The 25185-nt window shown below is 40.4% G+C and overlaps 1 protein-coding gene across 3 annotated transcripts in view; it reads left to right on the top strand.

Annotated features, from left to right (window-relative positions):
• The window catches only part of LOC132378840 (casein kinase I-like), a 240123-nt gene extending 218142 nt beyond the window's left edge, over positions 1-21981 (top strand). For all 3 annotated transcript variants that reach the window (XM_059946093.1, XM_059946091.1, XM_059946094.1), the window contains 2 exons: positions 168-274; positions 12892-21981. In XM_059946093.1, coding sequence (XP_059802076.1) covers positions 168-274; positions 12892-12946 — 162 coding nt within the window. In that variant the 3' untranslated portion in view covers positions 12947-21981. The remainder of the gene's footprint in view (positions 1-167; positions 275-12891) is intronic.
• Positions 21982-25185: the final 3204 nt, after the last annotated feature.

The raw sequence follows: 25185 nt of genomic DNA on the forward strand, positions 1-25185 counted from the left end.
CGTGAAGTTGATATAAGTAGTGGTGCAGGCTAGTGGGTAATAAGAGAGAAGGAAGAAAGGTGGGGAAGAAAAATTAGGACATAACAGTATAAAATAGTATTGTTGCTCTTCCACTATGAATGCTGTGACCTTTAACAATATGTATTTATATCAATCCATCTTGACAGGTGGTTAGCTCAACCAATGGCGAGCTTAACATCGATGACCCAACAGTGGCACATTCCAGTGCACCAATTGCAACTCAACCAGAGGTGGAACCTTCAGAAGATACCAAGTATGTGCCCTCTGAAGCATTGCGTGCCCTTGTGTTTGGTGAATGCTCCACCTTGCACAGTTCATTACCTCTTAGTAGTTACAGTATTAATAACCATATACTCAACTTTAGACTATTGAACAGAACTCCGAATAGACACAAGAGTCATCATTAAGTGGAATTTTTTTTTTGTCCTCGGGCAGGTTCAATTGTTCATAAGAAATTTGAAATTTTTACATGTTATCATTCATGATGCAAATTTTTGTGGTGGATCTTGAAAGTGTGGCGCATTCACCCTCAATGTGTCTGGCTGACTACATGCACGGCAGTTGTAATTCTTGTGGATGGAACAGCAGTATCCCATACTCCTTTTAACCCTTTCACTGTCTCATATTGTGCTTTTCTGATTGAATCGTATTTTTCGACTAGTGTTTGAGCTAGTGCATGCCCAGACTGGAAGTTGTGGATGCCAATCCAGGAAATCTGAATTGAAACTAAAGGTTCTGTCACCTTAACATTGAAAACTTCTCTCAGGCTTCCTGACGTCTTAATTTTTATCAAAAAATATTTTGGCTATATTAACTGCAGTAGTTTAAGGAGCCTTAAGCAGCTGAATAAGAAAGAATATCTCCAAAGGTTCCAATTCTATTCTGTGAACAGTCCCCATCTCTTTCTCTGCTGTCTTCACCATGGACATCCAGTCCATATACACTTCCTTGCCCCATTAGGAAGGCCTAGGGCACTTGTTTTTTTTTCCCTAGAACATAGGTTCAATACTAACACATTCCACCACCCTTGCCCTTAACAATATCCCTCTTGAACAACTCCCACTTTCCAGGTGTTGCCCCTATATGTCTTGATTTTTTATTGGCTATGTGGAACATATAGATCCAACCCTGATCTGGCCCCACTCCTCAACTCCATCTTCTCCACTGAGAACATCTCTCACAGAATCAGGTGATAAAATGGGCAATTCAGCTGGGTACTCATTTCGTAGTTTGATAGAGCTCGACTGATGTGTTGGCACTTGAAACTATCCATTTTACTAACATTAAATGAGAGTTCAAAAAAATTGAGTCACTTGCAGTGATCTACTAGATCATGTTTGACTCAATCAGCAAAAACCATTATTCGATTATTGCCTATTGTTGTGTATGGAGACAAGAAGCAACGTATAAATGTTGGTGTGTGCCAGTGAAAGGGTTAATTATTCCTGCATTTCCATCATTTTCTCCTGATATGCTTTCATCCAAGTATAATTGGAACTTTCTAGATATATTTGTACCTTGAAGGAAATTGTATTGTCTACACTACAATTACCCCTTTTGACATGATTGCTCCTTATCAGATCATGTTTACCTTTGACTATCTGCATTTTAAGCTGTTCTGTTCTATACTTCAGCAGTACCCTCTTTCCTGTTCTCCTACTCACTTCCCAGCTGTCGGGGGATATGACTGGAGTTTGACCAGTGAGTGTTTTAGAGCTGTACATATTTTACCTTATCAAAGAAATTCTGCAGTAAAATAAAAGGATGGACAGCATAGCAAAGTGCAGGAGTTTACCATGATGACGCCATTTTGCACTTTAAGAAAGTAGTTAACAAATCTGGGGAAAACTGTTAAAATGGAAAATACTGGAAACACTCAGCAGGTTTGGCACCATCTATGTAAAGGGAGTTAATGCTTCAAGTTGCCCATTCTGATGAACAGGCTTTGGCCTGAAGCATTAACCTTTGCTTCCTGTTTCACAAACACTACCTGATCTGCCGATTGTTTCCAGCAAATATTTTTATTTCAGATTTCCAGCATCTGCAGTTTATTTTGTGTTTTTAATTTGCATTTAGAAAGCATCCCACTCAGGTTCTCTGGGATTGTGATGCCTGGTGATCTCAAGTTAGAGGAGCTCTGAGCTTATAAAATGTAATTGAACTGTTACATGTGAATCATTTTGTGCTTTGGTTTCTAATGCCAGTGTATGCTGGATTAATAGCCAAGTTGCTTACTTTCCATATTCAGAAGAATAGCCTTGGCCAGCCAAAGGAAGAACAAGTCTTTGAGCACAATTCAGATTAAGGGCCTCTGGATCAGATGATTTGCTGGGATAAAGTTTACTTGCAGAGTGTACACTACTGGAAGGACTTTTTGAATTCTCGTACTTAATGCTAGTGAAAACTTGCCAGTTAACAGGGAATATTTCATTTATCATCCTGTCAGGAATGTTCAGGAGGGAAATGAAAAATTGAATTTAAAAAAAATCTAATTTGTTGACGCTCTCACTTGAGTACCAGGATGGGTAAAGCATTTGAAGGAGAAATCAGAGTGTAGCCACTTGATCAAAATGGCCTCTGCCATGAATGTCAGTGCAGTCAAGTCATGCGATCAACTTCATTCATTTCCGGAGTTGGACGACATTTCATGTTTCTTTTGTGTTTGGGGATTTTGTTTAGTTAAATCCCTCTGCTTTCCCTGTGCTTCCCTTCCTTACCTTGCTGTGTGCTTCCCTCATTCCACCTGGCTATTTATTCCCTGCTCTCCTCCTCAGCCCTCTTGCCCCACGGCTACTTCATCCTTTCACCGCCACAGCCCCCCTCCCCCTCGTCACTCATGTGCATGATGAGCCTAACAGCAGGGCTTTCTCCTCTGATTAATCTGTTGTCTTTTCTCTTTAAACTCTGTAGCTGCATCAAAGTGCTCAACATGTGGTGAGTCCCTCGCGTTGGTCAGGGAAAGAGGGAGCAGACCAAGCTAGAGTGATTTAAGCAGAAAGGTTATAACCAATCCACTTGGGTGATTACAGTCTCAGCCAGTGACTTGCTTTTAGGGCCCAATCACCATGTAACTGTGATCAGGTTCATTGACCTGTCCTTTTAAATTTATAGTTTAGCCTGCATCAACTACAGAAGGGAAGTCCATCATTTGACATTGAGAATTTCAGATTTTAGTAGACACAATCTTTTGAGACAAAACAATTTTTTTGTGTAAAAGGTTAATTTTTCTCCAGATCCTGATTCACCTTTCAATCTTGTAATTGGAAGCTATTCCAAACTAAGTTTCTGGTTGTCAGGTCCTTGAGAGAAGAGATGTAGCCACGACAGCCCTTTACTCATGAAAATAAAACTTAAAATTGTTCCATTGAATCTCATGATCATAAAACTGCCCCCAGAGTGCTTTTAGTTGCTATTGCTCTCAAATAACATACGGTTAAGAATCAAAAGAGAATGCAGTAAAGATTATAAAGCCTCCAGTCTGCATTTTTTAAGATTAGCCATGGTTGTGTGAGGATTCTGATTTGCATCTCCTCTGCATTTCAACATTGTTTTGGATTTTGTGTGGGGAATGTTCTGCCAGCTGTTCCCACTTACTTTGTCATCAAGTCTCTAAACGTGAAACAAATTATTGGACCATGGCTTTAATTTCACAAAGAAGTCATGCTTGACTTTGAACACCTGGAGTCTAACAGATTTGCAAGTAAATCTTGTTTTGGAATTGTAAGTTTTGATCTGTTTGCTTGCTAGAATATCTGTTTTATTTTTTTCCTTTTCCGTAGTTAATAGTTTTGTTCTGTAAAAATGCCTTTTAGAGAACAAATACTTCACCCATTTCTGTATGTAGGATTTTCTGTGCTTGAGCAATATGCATAGGTTTATGAACTGTGTCCAGTACTGAAGGCCATTTGTTATAAATGATTATTTTAGAAGTTAAAGTGATTTGCATATTAAAGCCAGTTTTTAAAGATTGTAGCACCTTTACTGTAAGTTTTAAAATACTGATGTGCTTGGTACTATTATGGATCAAAAGTGATCATACATCATGTGAAGGACTAAAATGCTGGCAAGAAAGGTTTGGGTAATCCTTGATGCTTCCTGGTAACTGCCCAGACTGGTCTTTGGCAATGAATGGACTTTGTACCCATCCCTCAGTAGTGGGGGACAGGTCATTTGAATGAGTAAGAGATAATTGGAACTGGGACTGGGGGTGGGGGGGGGGGGAGGGGAGGTGGTGATGGTGTTAGGACCAGATGGGAAAAAAGTTTGCAAACAGAAGAAAATTAGTGCTGTGTTGACTGATTTAGAATTCATTTAATTGCTTCAAAAACATATGCATTCCTTCTGAATTATCACAGAATAGATTTAATTGTATGACACTATTTTCCAAAACACTACCTGAAAAGGAATAGAGTGAAATTCTCACACCACTGCCATATGTAAACGTAGTTTGCTTTACTTGGGAACATATTTCAGGGTTCTGTAGCACTGTAACTGTGATATATCTGATCCTCTAAATCAATGCATGCTCTGTGACTGAATCCATTTCAATCTATGATGAAGGAGCCAGCACACCCACAACGATACATTCTTTTCTTCACACTGGAACTTCTGAAGGTCATAGACCTGTGACAGAAACAGGTCCCTTGGCCCAAATACCTCAAAACCTTTCTTATCTGTACACCTGTCTGAATGCCTTTTAAGTGTTGTAACTGCACAAGCCTCTACACCACCTTCTGGTAGCTTGTTCTATATATCAGCCACCCTCTTGTTTCCTCTCAGGTCCCTTTTAAATCATTCCCCTCTCCATTTAAACCTCTAGTTTTTGGTTCGTCTACCCTGAGGAAAAAAGATTGTAACCATCCACATTATGTACCTCCCTCAAGATTTTATACACCAAGGTCAAACCTTGACCTCCTATTCAGCTTCTGCTTATAACTCTAGCCCTCCTGACCTGAATCTTTTTTGTGCTCTTTCCAGCTTAATGACTTTCTACTCATAGCTAACTGAACAGAATTGTCAACAACTGTAACCAGTGCTTTGTAATTTTTATGATTCGCTTGGATGAGGAAGACTGAGTTAGTAAGTCTGCAGATGACACAAAGGCTGGTGGTTGTAGATTACAATGGAACGTTGATAGGAGGCAGAGAAGTGACAGGTGAAGTTCAGTCTGGAAATGTGTGAAGTGATTCACTTCAGAAGGTCAAATAGAGGATTAATGACAGGATTCTTAGCAGTATGGAGGAACAGAGAGATCTTGAGGTCCACGTCCATAGATCCCTCAAAGTTGTTTAGAAGGTGTGTTGCCCTTCATTAGTCAGTGGATTGAGTTCAAGCACAGTGAGATATATATAAACCTCTGGTTACACCACACTCAGGAGGACATAATTTTAAGATGATTTCAGGAAAGTACAGGGGGATGTCTCTGAAGTAAGATTTTTTACACAGTGGTAGATGCATGGAATGCACTGCCAAAGGTGCTGGTTGAGGCAGATACATTAGGGACATTAAAAAACTTACATAGACACATGGATGATAGAAAACTGGAGGGCTATGTAGGAAGGAAGGGTTAGATTGAACTTAGGTTAAAAGGCCAGCACTGCATTGTGGGCTTGAAGGGTCTGTACTGTGCTGTAATGTTCTACATCCTAATATTCTAAATGTGGTCCTGCCTGTGACTTGTACGGTTGAAGCATAATGTCATGCAAACAATGTCTGTCTGTGATCAACACCAACATTCATACACTTTGGCATATGTCCAGTGATAAAGACTACCTTTCTTATCCATACATTGGATCCCATGACTGGCTTTGCCCAGCCAGACTTCTTATTTGAGAACAATACTGAATCAATCATCATTTCATACAGTCACTCGTGAGGAAGACTCTTCAGTCTCCATCTGATCTGGCTTCCTTACTACTGGAGCTGGTTTCTTGTCACATGAACCTAGCTGCAGTAAAAAGCTTGACTTGCATATTGTTCACACAGATCAAATCATTTCACCGTGTATTGAGGTAGTACGAGGTAAAAGAGTAACATGCAGAATGAAGTGTAACAGCTACAGAGAAAGTTCAGTGCAGGTAGACAAGGTGCAGAATCATAACAAGATAGATTGTGAGATCAAGTCCATCTTATTGTGCCAGGGAGCAATTCAGTAGTCTTGTAACAGTAGGTAGAATCTGTACTTGAGACTGTTGGTATGCACTTTGTGCTTTTGTATCTTCTAGCAGGTGGGAGAGGGAAGAAGAGAGAATGCCCTGTTAGGTGGGTCTTTGATTTTGCTGACTGTTTCACAAAGACAGCAAGAAGTATAGAAAGAGTTCGCAGAGGGGAGGCTGTTTCCTGTGATGTGCTGAGCTGTGTTCACAACTCTGCAACTCCTTGTGGTCATGGGCGGAGTAGTTGCCATATCAGGCTGTGATGCACTGACTAAAAATTGGGAAGGGTCAGTGAGGATATGCCAGATATCTTTAGCCACCCGAGGAAGTGGAGGTGTTTGAGCTGCCTTGGCTGTGCAATCTACATACTGCACCCTTCCTAAGCACTAAGGCATAGCCAGACTTTCCAAGTTCTTGTGTTTTGTTAAACTTCCCAGCAGGTAAAATTTCCTACTCCTGGATAAAACTTGTGCAGACAGTCAGGATAAAGTTCACTGACATACATCATGAAGTTTGTTGTTTTACAGCAGCAATATAGTGCATTACCCAAAAAAAACAGCTGTACATTACAATAAGGACTGTATATAATAATTAAGTACTGCAAAAATAGTTTGGTAGTGTTTTTAGGTTGGTTCATTGTCCATTCATAAAAATCTGATGATGGAGGAGAAGAAGCCGTTCCTGAAACATTGAGTGTGTCTTCAGGCTCCTGTACCACCTCCATGAAGGTAGTAAGGAGAAGAGGGCATGTCCTGGATCTTACTGATGGATGCCACCTTTTTGAAGATGTCCTCAATACTGAGGGGGCTGGTGCTGTTCACGGAGCAGGAAGTTTAATTACTTTGATTTTCAGCTTGCTGGCTTTCCATCTTCTACCCACTGCCTTGTATCTTTTCTGCATCTGGTTTGCCCTCATGTCTGCTGATCTCAGCTCATCCATTCACTCATAGATCCCATCTTCTCCACTCTTAATGTTCTAAAATTTCTGAACCATCTTTTCATTTCTGCAGTGATGATCTTTGCTTAGAACGCATATTTGTACAGCTAAATAGCGTTGATCCTCTTTTTGTTTAACACCTTGAACATTTAGATTGAAGCTTCTGTGTAATTTGCCTGAAATGTGTGTGACTCAGGCAGACTTTTGTAGTTGCTTATCCTGAACCATGTAGGAAAGGTAGTGCTAATGTTCCTAGAGATGGCCTGGCTTTCCAAATGATCTCAGTGGCCATGGAAATGCAAACTTACGGCCCAGACTGAGTAGAGGAGTGCTTTATTTAAAGTTGATGGAAAACCATTTTGGTTTTTAATAAAATTAGTGATTTTTATTAATTTGATCTCATTCAGTCTTTGTGAGGTTTGCTTTCTCAGCGTCTATGACATGATTTTTGAGATCGACATCTGGGATTTTAATTCATTGCAGAAGCCACATTTAAAATTAAGTAATTCATATTGATTTAGAATTACTGAAGTGAAAAGCTAACAAATCTTTAAGCAAATAGTTTTCTTAAACCATTGTGCAATGAAACGTTTCCTTTAAAAAAAACATGAGAGATGTACACATGAGTAGTGAAAGCAGTTTTGGTCACCACACTATTGAAACAATGTGGTTGCGCAGGAGATTTGCAGGAAGGCTGCCAGACTGGAAAAATCTAACTGAGGAAAGATCGGAAGGAAATGTGTTTTGTTCTTGCCACGGGAGACTGAACTGAAATTTGTGATATTCTGAAGGACTGTGAGTAAATGGGGATCAAAACATTGTCCCCGTGACTGCGTGTGTTTCCTCCGGGTGCTCCAGTTTCCTCCCACAGTCCAAAGATCTACCGGTTGGTACATTAATTGGTCGTTGTAAATTGTCCCGTGATTAGGCTAGGATCAAATTGGGGAATTGTTGGGCTGCGCGGCTCAGAGAGCCTACTCTGCACTGCCTCAATAAGTAATAAAAAAATCAGTGTAGACTTAAAGTGTAGCAGAATTTAGAAGGGGAATGCATTTGTTTTACTGTGTACAGATTGATGCCCAGTTTAAAATTCATCGATGTCCTATCTGATGTATTTAATTAGCCCCAATACATTAGAATTCTTTTCACACCCAACTGTTCAGATTTTGTAGAATATTCCTTTTCCACATTCAGTGTGAATAGTTAAAATATGGATCCAGAGGGACACGGAGTTTTATTCATCGCTGCCCTTCATTTTGAAACTAATTTGCTTCACCCTCCATATGCAAGACTTTTACACAATATGTTCACGCCCCACAAGAATGTGAAAAGTTTATAATTAAGTCCTTTTTTTGCTGTGCCAATGTTGCTGATTCTCACCAGAATTTGACTTTTAAATCGGGTATCAGTTACTCTTATCAATACAGTCCATTCATTGCACTGGTGCTGATTTAACATGAACTTGAGTTAAAGGAGTACAAGCACTTTTGTGTTTATTATACAACTAGCTTGTAAATTCTTCTACTCCAGCTGGCTTAGAGAGAGCACCTGCAAATCAAACAGGCATCAGTGATATTTTGATTTGTCTTTTAGTACAATTTTAATGCATTGAAATATTTTTAAATGCTATAATTTTAAGCTTTAGTTGTATCACTGATCATTTTCTATAAAAGTAGGGGTTTAATCCCTTGAGCATGTTTATAAAGATTAGTTGAATTCCCTTATTTGCAAGTTTAATTACAGAATTCTAGCGATTCAATGAACTATGATGGAGAATTTCACCATGACAAATGTAAAGAATTAATAGAAATTCAATACTAAGATCAAGCTCAGATCTATAATGTTTCTTCTCAGAACATTTGAAATCTTTTGTGGTGCAGTGACGTGATTTTAACTGATTTATGCTTCAGTAGGACCCATCTGTATACTGCCCTGCCCCAGAAGCACTCTTCGTTTTCCCCTGGATGACTAGTGACTTAATTTGTTGGTGGTACCATTTCAAAGATGAGCTAAGCTTGCCTTATTTATTTTTGACTTGCCATCTGCAAATAAAATCTGCACCAAATATCCCAAGAAGAAAGGAGCCCATTGAATTTCTAAGAATTGTCATTATTAGATTGACAGTGTTTACCTCTACTTTCCAAATAGTGCATCAATACTTAGACATCTGTTTCTCTAGTGAACTGGTGTTTCTCAAATAAAGCAGGCAACCTAAAATGTAGACAAAGCTTACCCAATTGCTGGAAGTCAAAATATATAGGAAGCTGAGGTTTCCCTAAAGGGCAAATGCAATTAGCTAAGCCTATTCCTCTGGTAATGAGATACTTTTCAGATGTTTATTTCAGTGGTAATTAAATACTTTGCAAATGGCCCCCTCTCTCACTTGGGAGAAGGGTTGTCATCTTTATTGAGCATTATATTTTTGAGCTTTAATACTTTGTGAAAGAGCAACAGCAGGCCAAGGAAGTGTGATTTGAAATCTTATACTTCAATTGATCAAAAATGCTGTGTTTTGTAAATTTTAAAATAGATTTTTCTGTCATCTATACTCCATTCTGGGGACTAGGTCAAAGGAAGTAATTTGTATCTGGCTTTTCTAATTTTACAAAATAACAATCAGAAAAACAAGCTCTTAGATACAGTGAGTTTTAAAAATGTACAGTAATATCTTAATGCTGTATACAGGGCCCTGCAAAGAATGATAACAAGGTACCCAATGGGAAAGGAGAGATTACCCTTTATCTTTAAATTTTACCGGGACCTCTGTTGGGGAGATAAGCCAACGTTAAAACGTCACTGTTTAAATGGAGACCTTGTTATAAACATACGAAGCAGATTTGGCTTGGTGTAAAATGGTGGAGAAATGGTTTGTCTCTCAGGTTTGCACAGAGAACCAAAGATCAATGTATACTACATTCGAAATAAGCTGCATCCACTTTGCAGTGTGTATAATATTGGGCACTGAAACCTCAGAAGCTGTAGCTGCTAGATTCTAATTCTGGCTCTGACCCACTGTGACAGGTTAATGTGTATGCAAAAGCAAATGAAAATTATAATCAGCATATTTAAAGTCTTCTATGCAGTGCACACGGTCAGATTTTACACAAATCATCTCACCATCTCATGTATGCAGCCGAAGTTCTACTTATCCAGGTGACCCCCATATTATTAGAGAGGGGGGAGTTGCATTCAGAGGGAAAACCCGTATTGCAATGATTTTTTTTTTCTCTCATTAACTTGCAGCAAGAAGCACACAATGGAAACCTTTATTTGACAATTAAACTCTTTCTGAGCTTCAAGCCAGGTACCAGTATCGATTATAACCAACATTTTAATGATAAGCTCTGCCATCTTCATCAAGGATATGATGCCTGGGCAGGTCAATAATCAAAGCATCGGTTATAATTGATACCCATATCTGGCTTGAAGCCTGAGAAAAGTTCATTTGTCGTTTGCTGGGAAAGCACAACATCCTTCATATTTATTTATTTGCTTTTATTCCACAAGTTCTATAATAGCAAACTTTATTTCCTATCTCAAATTTTTGAGGCGTGATCTGTGAATTCTTTAGCAGTTAATTCTTGTAACTTGAATGGCTATAACAGAGTCACCTGTTTGCAAAAATAAATTGATACACAGCGCAAAGCATGATGGTTGCTTGATTTTAGTGTGGGGCTGTGCATTGTATTTAATTTAGTGACATACTAAAATTGCTGTGTGGGGAATGGTTTGGGTGATAAAATGAGTTACTACTAAGTACTAGGTTAGGCATGGTGTATAAGTAAATGAGACAGCAGTGGTTGAGTTTAATTGCTAATAATAGTAAATCATGTACATAGTTTGTTTTCCATACTCACTTTAGATACGTGATTGGTGAGAAAGATACCAGCTTCTGTGTATCTCCAGACCTCACCCCAAACTGGGCATGCAAATATGAAAGCAATAATTGACCAAGGGAATGTAAAGATAGATACTTGCATACCAGTGTAGGAACAAAGAAGGGTTTTTCCACACAGGTACTAGTGGAAATGCGTCTGGGCGTTTCAAGTCTGTGTCTGCTCCTACAATGCTAGGGCTCCACTTGCAAGTACAGATGGGTGAGTGAATGGCAGCTATAATGCGAGATGGTGGGTGAAGGTGGAGTGGAAGGGTGCTGGCAGAAATTATCTCCAGTTCCTTGCCCAGTGTCGTCCTTCATACTCTTTTGTGACTGAGCTGTTCTGGAAAGACAAACTCAGTATGGCCTTTATTCCATTATTATTGCTAGTCAGGTATACCATTCATTAGGAATTCCAGAAAAGCAGTCATGAGCAGGCAACCTATTTGCCCTTTAGTCACCATAACCTTTGAGGCTTATAATAGTTAAAGATGCCTGAAATTCTCTGAACATTTTTGCATTGCTGACAAGCCTGACACTTGTCCATTGATTAGTTAAACATATTGTGAGATTTGACTACACTTGACATCAGTCCAGTTAAGAGTAGTAAGCGCCCTCTCAAGTATGTTAGTAAACTGTATTTTCATTTTCAAAAGAAAGGTTACTTTTACTGACACCAGCTTTTGATTGACAGATTTTATTAGCGTGAAATCATATTCTGAAAATGGGGCTTTGTAATCATTGACCCAGAGTTTGTAGGATATAGCAGCAGTACCCTGCTGAGGCACCAGTGTCTCTCCATGTAAATGCCACCGTCAGGGTTCCAGAGTGAGCAGAAGACCGGAGTGTTCTGGCCAAAGACCCCTGACTGTGCTGCAACAATGGACTCCTGTGGACAGTCCAGATGAGGAGCATGAACTTGCACCAATTCCCCAGCACTTATACTAGGGCTTTATCTGCCCACTGACCTCTGCGTCAATTCATTTTGCTGGAGACTCACAGCTTTGAGGTAAGTACAAGGTAATCGCCATGTAAGCAGGGGTTTCAGCTACACCAGCTGTTTTCTCATACGTTTCATGTTTAGTGCAAATTCTGGGCTCACAGTGTGACCATGTTATTGTGGACAGACTGCTACCACCATATGTGGCCTCACAGTTCAGATAAAAACAAGTCTGCAAGTAACAGGCCTCCACCCACTGTGAACCACTAGCTTAAGGACACCTCTACATACAAATGGATGTAAGGGATGAACAATAGGCAGCTTCTGCTGGGTGAGAATGGAACAGGAATATGTCTGCATCCTTTCCAGCCCTTCCCCCTCCTCCTCACCCCTTTCTGACCTCCTCCTCCCCCTCCCCCTTTCCGACCTCCCCCTCCCCACCTTTCCGACCCCCTCCCCCCCCTCCGCCTTTGCTCCCTCTCCCTCAACTGCAACAATCAGGCTGGGTGTTGCTGAACAGGCTATTGTTGTCTATTTCTGTATTACGGACAGATCTGTTTTTAGGGTGAAACCCTGTCATAACCCAGGGGGGAACCTGTACTCTGAGAGTTGGTCAGGGTGTTGGACAGCTTGTGTGTTCAAGCCTGCTCCGGAGAGCCGATCACGCTCCATCATAAGCTGTGTGTTTTGTCTCCTGAGTCCCTGTGGCCATTTGATTTCTGCTGTAGACTAGTGGTCCAGTGATAACTCGGTGCCAGCTTATGGGTTTTTGGCAAGAGATTACGTATATGTATCTTCACACCTAATCCACTTTGAAGGGCTTGTAATTGATTATTCAATTCCTAATTGTCTGTAGATTGTTGTTCAGCTTGCCTGTCAAACTGTAGTGCAGTGGTGTAAGTGTATAAGCTAAGGCTTAAGTTGGTTATGTGGAATAATTTCTGTCTCCCTCCATGTCCAGGTGCTGCTGTTTTTTCAAGAGAAAAAGGAAGAAGAGTACAAATAGACATAAATGACTGCAGCTCTCCAGGGACTACGAGGCTCTGCTTGCATGTTCAGCTCCCTTCATTTCAGACGAAAATGCCACCTAACTGGTTGAGAAGCTTCAGACTGATCTTTGTTTTGTTTTGTTTTTGCCTGTGCCTACGTGTCCTCTGACTGGGGAAAGGAATCCTCCTCCTTCAACACTCAGGCTCGATTGCACTTCTTCAATGGGATCGACTTGCCGCCTGCCCTGCCAGAAGTGGCCAGGAGCCCAGTTCCGGGCTTTCTTTACCCTGTTTCCATCGCCATGGAGAGGTGAGGGGAAGGAGAGAACCCCAGGAGATTTGTCCCGCCACAAACTGAGAGGCAAGAGACTTTAGTGGGTACAAGTGTTCTCTGTACAGAGACTCCCACCTGGAGCAAGAGAAGATAGCCAAAGTGACAATGGCAGCACGGGTGGAAAAGGGTGCATTTGTTGCAAAAAAAAATGGTTGTTCTATTTTGTGATGTAGCATACAAGCTGTGAGAAACTTACTATGTTTTTTTTCTTCTTGCCAAGCCTTCATCCCATGCCCTTCCCTTCCACCCAACTATTAAGACTTTTCTTGACCTTGTTTGGATCTTTTCAGATGCCGCCAGATGTGTTTTGTGCATGCCGTCTGAAATCAATTTTAAGAGAAAGAGGTAGGCTCTTTTGCTTTAAGGTGCACTTAACGTAGGAGCGGGTGTGCGCGCGCGTCGTTGGTGTGTATGCGCGTGCTTTGTCACTGATATCAATCAAAGATCAAACCCACCGCAGATAGTGGACACACGCTGTGTGCTGCAGTCACTTCCAAACCAGTACTGCCACTTTTAAATGTGTTTTTAGTTGAAATATTGATATTTATATCCAAAGAGCTGTGTTTCTATGGAAACAATACAAAGTGGAACAGCATTAATTCCCGTGAGATTTTTATTTATTTTCAAGTGGGATGTCTACAAATGTCACGAGCCTTCAACGAGCATCAGATTGTAAGGACTGCTGCAAATCCGTTGCCAAAATGAATGAACAGCTCATTACTTATGTTTTAGGTAGTTTCACTGGATTTAAACAACAAGTAGGTATTAGCACTGCAGGGAAGGTGTTCTCTCAAGGAACACAACCTTCTCGCTTCAGCCAGGTAGACTTTAAACTTTTCCATGTCCCTCTCCCTCTTTGTGGTAAGTGTACAATTGGTCTTAATCTTTCTAGGGTCCTGTAGAGTAGCTTTCTTTTGATAACATTGCAGGGATCTTCCTGAAACAAATGAACTTATTGAGATAATGGGAGCAGACTTTACAGGGAATGTGAGTGTGGGTGGGGTTGGGGTTGGGGGGAAGTGGGGGGGTTGTTAAACAGAGGATTTACCCTCTGGTCTATTCTGAAATTCGATTCTTAAGCATAACTCCGTACCTGCTGGCCAGAGACTGCGGGGGATTTTTTTGCTTAAGGCAGCTGTATCCTCAGGAAGCCGCAAAGTGCCTGTGGCTTTACTCACCACCCTTGTATTGCCATGCCACAAAGTTGGCCAAGCGTCGAGTCCTAAAGGTGTGCGTGTGGAAACTGACCATTTGCCAGAAGCAGTTCTCTCACTTTCCAGGGGTTTAAAGTAAAATTCAGTTGATGCCTATCACTGATACAGATTGAGCATTGTGACATTGCCATTACGTGGAGCCAATCAGTGGGTCTTGGGGCAGTTTCTGATATTAACCATGCCACAACAAGGGGCTTGGGCTGTGTACAATTCCGTAGTTTCCATAGTGATGTGAATTCAACCAAAGTACTTCCAAAATGCAGTGAGCTTATCGAAATAAAGTTTGGATAGTTGTGCCCATTAGCATTTGATTCTTTGGAGTGCAAAATGTTGTAATTACTAGCTGCAATGTCGTTAAGCTCTTGTTTCTCCCTCTGTGGTTGAAATGATGCAGTATCACTTTGGACTTTGAGGGCCAACACACTTCAGAAATCCAAATGAGCATGCCGAGGCATCAAGTGACCCTAAAGACCTGTAGGTGGGACATTAGTAGTTACAATTCTGCATACGTGACTTGTCAGGATAAATATGTCTTGGCCTGGGACAAAAGCAGGCTTTGCACCCATAATTCAAATTCTTGAATGACAGAGAAGTCTTCTCCACCCAGAAGTATCTGGTATATGTCCTCAGGCTGCTTAACACTTCAACCTCCTGTTCCATGTAGGGCACAACAAGAGTCAAACATTCCACAGTGTAGGAAGTAAAGGTTGGTGTTGGTCACCTTATGTTACTGTATGCACTCTTGAATATGTCCTGGAGTTTAGAGTTAGTAGACAGAAGCACAGAGCTGTGCTCAGGGTGAGGGGTGAAGCAATCTTGCGTAACATTCTCAAGAGAGGTAGAACTATTTGATCGTCTTTTATTGGACTCATGCAAAAATGTTAACACTTACCTTTTGAATATTCTTCTGTTTTTAACACTGAAAAGGCTGTTGCTTTTAATTACCAGATTGCGCAGCAACACTGTTTTAACTGATTGTTGGAAAGTAATTATTTTAATTGACCATTTTTTTTGTGTGGGTGGTGGGGGAAGGAAATACAGCTTTTTAGAAACCAGATTTACAACGTTCCAAAAGGAGACGTTCATGAAAACGGTTTGTTTTTTTTCTGGCCAGTAGCACATACACTTAGAGACTTTCCCCATTTGTGAAATCTCCACAAGTTGGAGAGTCAGTAAAAATCAAGTGGTCCGGTCAGTAGTTTGCACTGCACAGTACTCCAAGCTGTTCTGGTATAGACAGTTGCCATTATCCAACCTTTTACAGTATCTAGGGATTCTACCAGGCTGTCAAATTAGCTTGTTATGCGGTTATATCCATACCCATTCTGCTTACTTAATGGGAACAAACTACTTGTTAATTCAGAATTGTGTAACTTGAATTTTGTTAGAGCAAATTTTATTTGAATAAAATTGTCTCCTGTTTAGTTTTATTTATATTAATTCAAACCATTGTTCGTACGACTTTCTTTTCAACTCTTAATGCAACGTTGAGGCAAGATGAGTAGACCCATATTTCAGTGTGAATGTTCTGGCCAGCTTGCTCCACTTCTTTTGGTCAATTTGTGCTGTATAACTGGAGAAGTAGGAAAAATGCAAAATCGGGAAATAATAAATACAATCCTCAACTGCAGGGAAGAAAAATAAGCATTGAATTTGGAAAGGTAATGCAAGTTTGTGTACACATTCCAGTCACAGCTCTGGAGAGTGATAAAAGTCTGGGATCTCAGAAGCACTCAGAGCTTGATTCTTCATGGTTGCTGTTATCTCTCTGGATGTGATGTTCCAAACGTGGAGATGTTTTGTGTCCTGTTAGAGATGAGCTGTGGATTGGCCTCTTGGAATTTCTCTAACCACTTTTTTTTAAACTGTAGCCAGATTGCAAGGTAACAATGACTTCCCCTGCAATACAGAGAGATGAATAATCTATACTGCCCAGGAGCCAGCACTGCATGAATCAAAAAGAACAGTGATTGTAATGGTCATTACCAGCACCTAATTTTTACTATCTGTAATTAGTAAAAATAACTTTCCTTTGATCTTACTATTGTTCCCAATTTTTACTTTTGTTGAAAACATTTTATCTGTTTATATGTTATATTTGCATCTCAAAAAAAGGTGATGTTCCCTTTTAAAATGTTTGCACTTTCCCAGGAGTTTCTATGTTTGTTGATGATTTACATGGTACAATGGAGATGAATGGTGGCTAAAATTCAAAAATAGATATCCTGTCTTTTTGACTTCCAGGCTCATGATGTTTCCTGGTGATTTCTACATTTACAAAAGTAAATAGGGTTAAAATTGATGCCTGCTGAAACAACTTGTAAAACTACCTTTTGAAAATATAAATTCGCTAAATTCTTTCAAAGATTGAGTTTCTAGACATGGAAGATGTCATGAAATGTATGGTTCTGATGGAAGCACTGGCAATTATCTCTTGAAGGGACAGATCAAAACAGTTACACCAAGCAGCATTGGTGTCCATCTTGATAATTGTGTGTGTTAAGTGATTTTTGTGTATGTGGACACTAATGGCAATGGGGTTCACCATGGGAAAGGCATGGGCTTTCAGTTGAATTTTAATTTGGTAATTGTCCATGGTTTAATAAAGACCCACCAGATGTATTTGAAATGTGCTTACTTGGAAAGGTGTTGTAAGGACACGTACTTAAATATAGTAGTACAACGTTAAGCGTTATCAGTGAAGCGCAGCGGTGCTGTAGTGGCATCAGCACCAGACTTCGAGGCAAATGGTCCTGAATTCAGATCCGGCCAGCTCCTTGCACACTTTGCCTCCGTGCTGGATGGCAAATGCTAAAAAAAACAGGAAAAATGCTGCCTGATGCACCATACAAAAAGGAACAACAATGGAATGCAACCTTTAAAATCAGAAAGAAGCTGTTAGGTGCAATATTTAGATTTCTCAGCCATTATCTTCCTTCCTTCACCACCCTTACAACATCCCTCCCCCCTTCCTTAGTGGGTGCTTGTTCAGGACCAGGTGCGTTTTTCCTGAAAGCAGCAAAAACCAATAGGAAAGACTCGGTTGCTTAGACGGCACTCCCTTTATCTTTGGCTGTATTCTGGGTAGGGTGAGTAAAAGCTGTGTTTTAATACCCTTTGGTGTTGTAACGCAGCTCAGGATCGCTACCTGAGTACAAACAAAATTCATAAAGTTCAAAGTTAATAATTGCAAAGAAAAACTGCTACTTATTTTTAGGTTTGCATTCTTTTGTAATTGTGTTGCCCCCTCTGCTGTTTGTTCTGTATTTACACAATGAGATAATGAGAGTTTGCCTACAGTGAAGTGTGTGAACTGCAGCCATGGAAGTCTTTTTTAAATTCATGGTTTACTGGATTTTGTTCTGTGTCTCTCTGTCTCTCCTATCCTCTTTTCTGCCTTTAGTATTTTTTCCACTGGCCTGACAAACGTGCTATGAAACTCAAGTGTTATGATAAAGATTTGACTTCCTAAGTTGCATCCACACAAAAACGATAAGTAATAGCCCTCTATCTCCAGGCCTCTGGTGACCAGTATCATTCAGGCACTTCTTTTTGAAGGATCTCACAAAGGCAAGTTGATACTTTGGAGATTTTCCCCTGAATTCTACATTATAACCAAACAGATTAACAGTACACCCACCCCAGTACAATTCTCAATAACATTCAATTCCTCTTTCTTGCGATTTGTTTGGGATTTTAGTGAGTCATCAGTAACCGTTGGCAGTGGCAGTGAATGTGCAAAAACATCCTGCTTTAATAATGCAAATCATAAATATATTAAATTGGTTCAATACCTGCAAACATACTAATAAATTTTAATGTTCTATTAAGCACGTTCATATCCTACACTCTAAAGGAAGCAATGTTAAAGACTTATCTGCTCACTGCACAATTTTTGCACCTGGGGTCAGGCATGAGGCTCCTTTTTTGAGCCCAGCAAGGACCAGATGAACAAATTGTCCCCCTTACCTTCAGGATGGGAAGCTTCAAAGCTGCTCTGCTGTGCAACATGTTGATTTCCAGCACAAGCTGTTGCCTGGAGATGCCTCTTAAGAAAGATAACCAGTTGGTATTCGCACCAATTCTACTTCAAGGAAATGCCAGTTAAGATCTGAACTGGCCTTTAAACTCAACCAGGTCTTGGAAGCATTGGTTTGGGCTGATTTCAAGCCACACTCCACTGGGTAAAAGAGCAGGAAGAATGATCTCTGCAAAAGTAAATTGGGTCAATGCACTGAAACTTCCTTGCCTCATCTTGGGAAGATCAGCTAGAGGTCCCTTAGTACTCTAGCCCCAGAAAAATATCGTGTCATGTCATAAATGCTGCCTTGACATTAAACCACTATTAAACTACTAAATAAATAAGGTTCTCTTATTTCATACTTCAGCCTGGCATTAGTTGTAGAATCTGCAGTATCCACTTTAGCGCAATACCACAGATCCAATGGTTGATCTTACACTACAAGTTCTTTACAGAAGTAAGTTGCTGCATTTAGGAGCTGTGTGTTGCTATCTGGACAAATAAAAATGAATTTGGTTCAAGCACAATGATACCAGAAGTTTGGGAAACCAGACACTGAGTGCCAGACCTCCTCCAGCTCACTGTGGCTGCCTCTCTCGTCTGCTGAGCCTGTTGTCCACGTGATGATGCATTGGTTAGAACAGTTATTGACAGTACTGCTTCAACGTGTTGGTGCTGAGGAGAAGGACTTGGACCAAAGCAAAAATCAATTTGTTCAGAAAGTATTTCAGTGAAGGTTGCAGGAAACAAACTACATCCCCCAATAAAAGCAGTGATATTTCTCAGGATTCAATGATTGAACAATATTTAAAATTATATGCATAAACAGTCTCAGCAGATTAGGCATCACTCCTGATTGATAGGGAAGTTAGCCAATCATATCCACTCTGCCTTGCTGTAGGATAGTCATTATATTCAGCCTAGTTTAAAGAGGTTTGTACTGGGCTTCAGAGTTTGCAATATGTTACTATACAGCTGCTCGCACATTTCCCCAGGGTCTAATACCAGCCGAGGAAACAATTGACAGGATAAGTTTGAAATTTCAAAACAAGACATTTTTTTTACAAAAAGTCAACTTCCTAAATAGTGGGTGGTGTGTTTGCCAGGCCAAGCTCATATGCCTCCATGTCTTCAACCAGGAGAGTTTGATGTGAGGTTCCACTTGCAGCTAGTGCTTTGTACTGGGCCAAATTCACCCCTTTGGGCTCATTATGAGAAGACAGTTTGCCTTTTAATTCCTACTGGCTCCTCCTATCTGATTGAAGGCCATGTTCAACACTTGCCAGAAAAATACATTGATAACCTGGTTATTTCAGTCATTGGCTGTGAAGGTGTAAAATATTTTACTTCTGAGTGGATCTACATTGATTTATAAAACAGATCCCTGGGGTTTGTATCTAAGTGACACACTAGGGCTGCAGGAGAGATCAGAAACAGGTTTCAGACCCCTGCAGGGTAACAGCTAATTGCTGGGAGGTGTCCTTTTTACATTCTGCCTACAGAAATGTCCTAAAAAATACAATTATATGTGTTTTAAGAATCCTGGCCCTTCCCAATGGCAGCATGTTATTTGCATGTCAGTAGTAGCTGACCCCAAGCTCAGGAACGCTAGCCTGCAGTATCATCGTGCCAAATACTTTCACAGGCATAGTTAAGTAAGCCAGGAGATGGAAAAGCAGAGGAAATTTCTCAAGGTTGATCCTGCAGAAACTTTAAGGAACTTTGCAACCACCCTTTCTTCTCCACCTCCTGAGAGTGTAATTAAAGGATAAATCTCTGGTGAATTGCAGTGTAATTATAATTATTAGTCATCTGTGCACTAATACTTATCACCATTGGAGCAACAAAGCAATCTGATGGAGGAATTCAGGGGTCAAGCATCACCTGTGGGAGGAGAGGAATTGTCAGTTTCGAGTGCAGTCCAGTACTGCCGCAGAGTTTTGACCTGAAACACTGGCTGTTCCTGTCCTCCCACTCAGTTCCTTCAGCAGACTGTTGCTCCAGATCCTAGCATCTGCAGTCTCTCATGATTTTTGTCATGTATTTCAATGACTTATCTTAATATCCTTTACTTGGAGCAAGCGTCTTGAGGATCCATTTCTGATGTCCTAACCTGAGAGCCCCCTCCCAAACCTCCTGAAGGTCTGTCATGAGGTATTTAAAAGGTCCCCTAATTTACTGAAGTTATGAAGCTGTGGTAATGAAGACATTCAAGCTAACCCTGTTTGGGTTTGTTGTACAAACCACTTTTTCAAATGCATTCTGGATTCTCGAAAATATTTGCATCCTTCAGTTCCCTAGAACTTCCAGAATTAAGTCACAAGCATAATGTGCTGAATGAATTTGCTGAGCTAATTGTGGGTTGGCTGACTTTACTTCAAGCCCCTTTCTTTGACACTGGAGGAGTGAGAGAGGAGGTGGTGACTTGCCCAGCTCGCTTGCCTTCAGTGAATAATGAGTACTGTGGTCAGGTAACGTAGCATCCACAGCACAGGCAGTATCACAGATTAGACTTCGCAAACCTGATGTTTCCTTTTGTATTGTTAGCTAAGCAATCATCCCAAAAGAATGTAATGCTCTCCTCTTTTATTTAATTAGGAAGCTAGGCTGATGGGAACTCTGATGAAAGTAGAAAATCTGAAATAAAAGTAAAAACTAAAACACATTCAAATCAGCATTTGTACTGGAAACCCTTGACTATCAAGAGCATGTTCTGCTTGAAGTTAGGAGCGAGAGTTGCTCTTACTTGTGATATTTAACTCCTGTCAGTGCTCTGTCATGCCAGTTGAAAGCCTAGCTGTCTTTACCACTCCAACCCAATAGCAGAGCTGAAAATGCTGGAAGGGGTTGTCAGTTCGGACAGATAACTGGGGAGAGGAGAAGAGGGATTGTATCAGTCCAACTGAGCTGCCTGTGTGCTTCTCTCTTGGATGAAGCATTTGATGATTATTTTTTAAATTTCAGAATTCCAGCAGCTGCAGTATTTTGTGATAAGTCTGCTTAATTACCTTCACCAGTACTTGACTTCCTGCATGTTTGGCATGGCCAGCACTCCTGTTTATGGAGCCACAGTCTATGTTTGAAGAGTGTCTTTGGAATGAACCTCACAGAACACCTTTGCTAAACCTACTTTGCATTCATTTCTAGGTTTTAGACAAGGGGGGAGGACTGCATGAGTATCTGGTTGCAATGTTTCTTTCTCTGAGGCTCATGTGCAGGACTGTATATTATTTCATCAGACATAGAATTTTTTTTTTCTGATTTCAGTTTATCAATCTGCACTGTCTTTGGTACTGTGATGTAAAGTGGGGCCTGAGACCCAGCCAGGCCTGACTTTGCCCTTTTCTCCTTACGTTTGTTGCCTCTACCCCTTTCAATTTGGATAGGACCTTCTGTATGTTTGGAAGTAGAAACTGCAGGGTTGCACAGTCTTATCATTGTACTGTAGAAATGTTCTACTGTAAAATTCCAATTAAAACTGACATTATTTCTACAGCACTTGATTTTTGTGATGTTGTACCTCATGCAAATCAGTGGCAGTTGAGATTTTGATTTCTCTTCCACTTTAAGTTGATCCATGTTACTGTAAGTTTAACCATGTCACTAGGAACAAGAGGGTTTGTAAAAAAAATTTGCTGTGCCTTCTGGGACATGAGATAGTAAGGAAGGAAATTAAAAAGGAAACTAAATGGTATTATATAGGCTGTTCTTCCAAATCTTCATTAAGAGATTGCAAAGTCCTTTCTCTCACCACTCCCCCCCCCCCACCACAACTTCTGTGATTCCCTTCATTTTCCCTCTTAGTGCTTGTGTGTGAGAAGTTAAAATCAAAGCACTTTCACACTCCAGAACTTGCTGCCCCATTAAATTTCACATGTGCTCAGACTTGAGCTCCTACTTCCTTCTGCTAATCATGATTTTAATAAAGCTCAAAGTTCATTGTATTATCAAAGTTTGTATTCTAAATCCAAGGCTAGTCCTCAGTTCAGCAGTAGCCTCTTAAGGAAAATCTTAATTGCAAAAATTGGTTTCTTGTTAATGGAAATTATGAAGGGAGAGGGAAAAGATTGTCAATTCTCCATTGGAACAATGAAAATGCAAGTGAAAATAGAACAAAAATAATTCTTCAAACCATTTTGATCATTTGAATTTAGTATTATTAGTTTATTCCAATGCAACCATGCCATATGAATTTAAAGAGTGTACTTAAAACAACAAGTAGATACATATTTACTCAGACTAGTAACCAGATGGTGAGGTGCTCAATATACAGTCAGGGTGATGTTGAACATTGACCTTTGGAGATTGAATCACTTCTCTCATCCTTCATTATGATATTTTTGTCCCTTCTCTGTCAGTGTTCATGCTTTATCATTCTCAGCTGCCTCTCCACATGGCTGCCTTGCTGGTTGGAGTCGAGACCATGCAGGAGCTGGTATAACCAAACCCCAGTGATGGCAAGGGTGCGATATAATTTGTCCAAACAGCCCTTAGTGTTTTTGTTAAGTTACTGTCCATATGTAACTGCATTAAAATAATGATTTCACTCTGGCTTTGATGATACTGAAAACTCTGAAACCACCTCAGTTGGAGAAGTTCCAATCATACTGTGCCACCTGCAGCTTATATGGACCCAGTCTCCTCTTTGGCTATTTAAGTTAACTACCTAACATTTTGCTTTGGAGGATGTTCTAATCTGTTTGTGTATTCATCAACACAGTTATCAGAACATACCCCAAAGCAAAACATGAGGCAGTTTAAGAAACTGAGGAGACAATGCCAAAGAGAGCCTACATTTTAACACATTGCAGGCATGTTATGTGTTGATTTTACATTGCAAATAACATCCAGTACCTCATTTTGTAAACCTGAAACTCATCATTTCTTCAGGGGAGAGAAAATCAAACAAAAAAACTGAAATCCATTCAATGACATCTCAAGAGATTAATGGAGGTTGAGATGTTCATTGATTAATGCCATTGTGAAGAAGGGCAGGTTGACAGATTTCATTTAGTTTTGATTTAAGCCTCTGGTTCCTCCCAAGGTAGACAATGTTTGCAATCTCCAAACAGTCTTGAGAAGAGCAGACGGGTGAATTTCTTCCACCCTCCCAATCATCTTGTGGGTTATGAGAGCTCAAAATACCCTCTGCGTGGGACTATTCATGTGTTTATAAGGAGCAAGAGTTGTCCACATCTCCTCTTCAAGGCACTTCATTAACTGAGATTAAGATTGATCTGACTGGGTGTCAAATCCATGTTCTACCAAAATCTTTGACTCCTTCCATGCCAGAACTCAAACTTCACTGTATTCAGTAACACCTATGGACAGTTCTGAGATGGTGAACTCCCAAAAGGGTTGCAATTCCTTGAGCAAAGTAGTTTCTCTTTAGCCTTATCATCTCAAACAGCTGCCCCCTCTTATGAAACTATTCCCTGGTTCTAGTCTGATTATGGTTTGTCAAATGCCCTCAATTTTGTGTGTTTCAATAATATTGCCCCTCATTCTTCTGAAGGCCAATGACTGCCTTGACTGCCTAATCACTCCTCATCAGGCTCTTCATTCCACTAATTAATGCAAGGAAGCCATTCAAACAATGGTAGACACAGTAGACTCACTGTGTTCCCTCATTGCCTGTAATGTTATTCATACTGAAGCACAGGCTATGAATCCTCCCCCTACCCGACACTGGATCTAGACTTGGTTTTTTCTGTCTCATTCAAACCACAATGAATATGCCACCTCTCAGTTACACAATGCCATTTCAGGCCAGACATTTCTTGGGAGCAAGCTGTACGTTCATAACCTGACCCAAAATCTAGAGTTGAAACACTTGATGCCATTGATTCTCACTCCCATTCACACCTGCGTAGAAGTATAAACATAGTAAAATCATGTTCCAGAGGAGTTGGTATTTGGATGTGTTTTGACACTGAGATTAACGTCTATCCCTTTTGCAATAAACAATTCAACCTTGCGCCGCTGGTGCAGGAGAAGGGAGAACTGGATTTGGATTCTCATTGCCACCTTAAAAACTCCTGGTAAAAAAGTTCATAATGATGCTTCTCATGTCTATCTGTACTCTCCTTCAGTTTGCTAGGCCTCGGCTGTCTGGATAACTTGGTGAAACCTGGTTCTCTTCCTTTTGTGTTATTTTTTAATCAGATTGGAATTTTATTTCTACTTCTAGAAATGTAGTAGATGTTAACTGCAAATGAAATCTATTGAACCTTCTTCAATAAGCATACAGAATGTTTACCTTTTAGTTCCTTAATGCCATTCTCGTATTTCTTTTTCATCTGTGCATTGGAGTTGAATTCTTCTTTTGTGTTGTCTTTGTCCAGGTGCTTGCATACTTCCAACTTTTATTGGTTCTCCTGATGGCCTTCTTTTGTATTTGGTCACCAACCTTCCTTGGTGCTTAAAAGACTTCTTATTGGTTCCTTCGATCTCAGAGGCTGTCAGTCAATACTCCAATGCCACCTTCAGCCATGGTGGGAAGGTCATAAGTTCAAGCACTTCCCCAAACATTTGAGGGGCAGAGTCTGGTTTGACATTCCTTGACAGCAGTCTGAGGTGCCCATCTTTCAGATGCGATGGAGAGTTGCACAACCCAGAACTAGATCACTAAGTCCACCTGTGCTGACGATCCAAAAGCCATTTACACTTGACCCATTTTTATTCTCTCCACATTCCC

The sequence above is a fragment of the Hypanus sabinus genome, chromosome 21 (genome assembly GCF_030144855.1).
Source record: "Hypanus sabinus isolate sHypSab1 chromosome 21, sHypSab1.hap1, whole genome shotgun sequence".
In the NCBI taxonomy this organism is placed as follows: domain Eukaryota; kingdom Metazoa; phylum Chordata; class Chondrichthyes; order Myliobatiformes; family Dasyatidae; genus Hypanus; species Hypanus sabinus.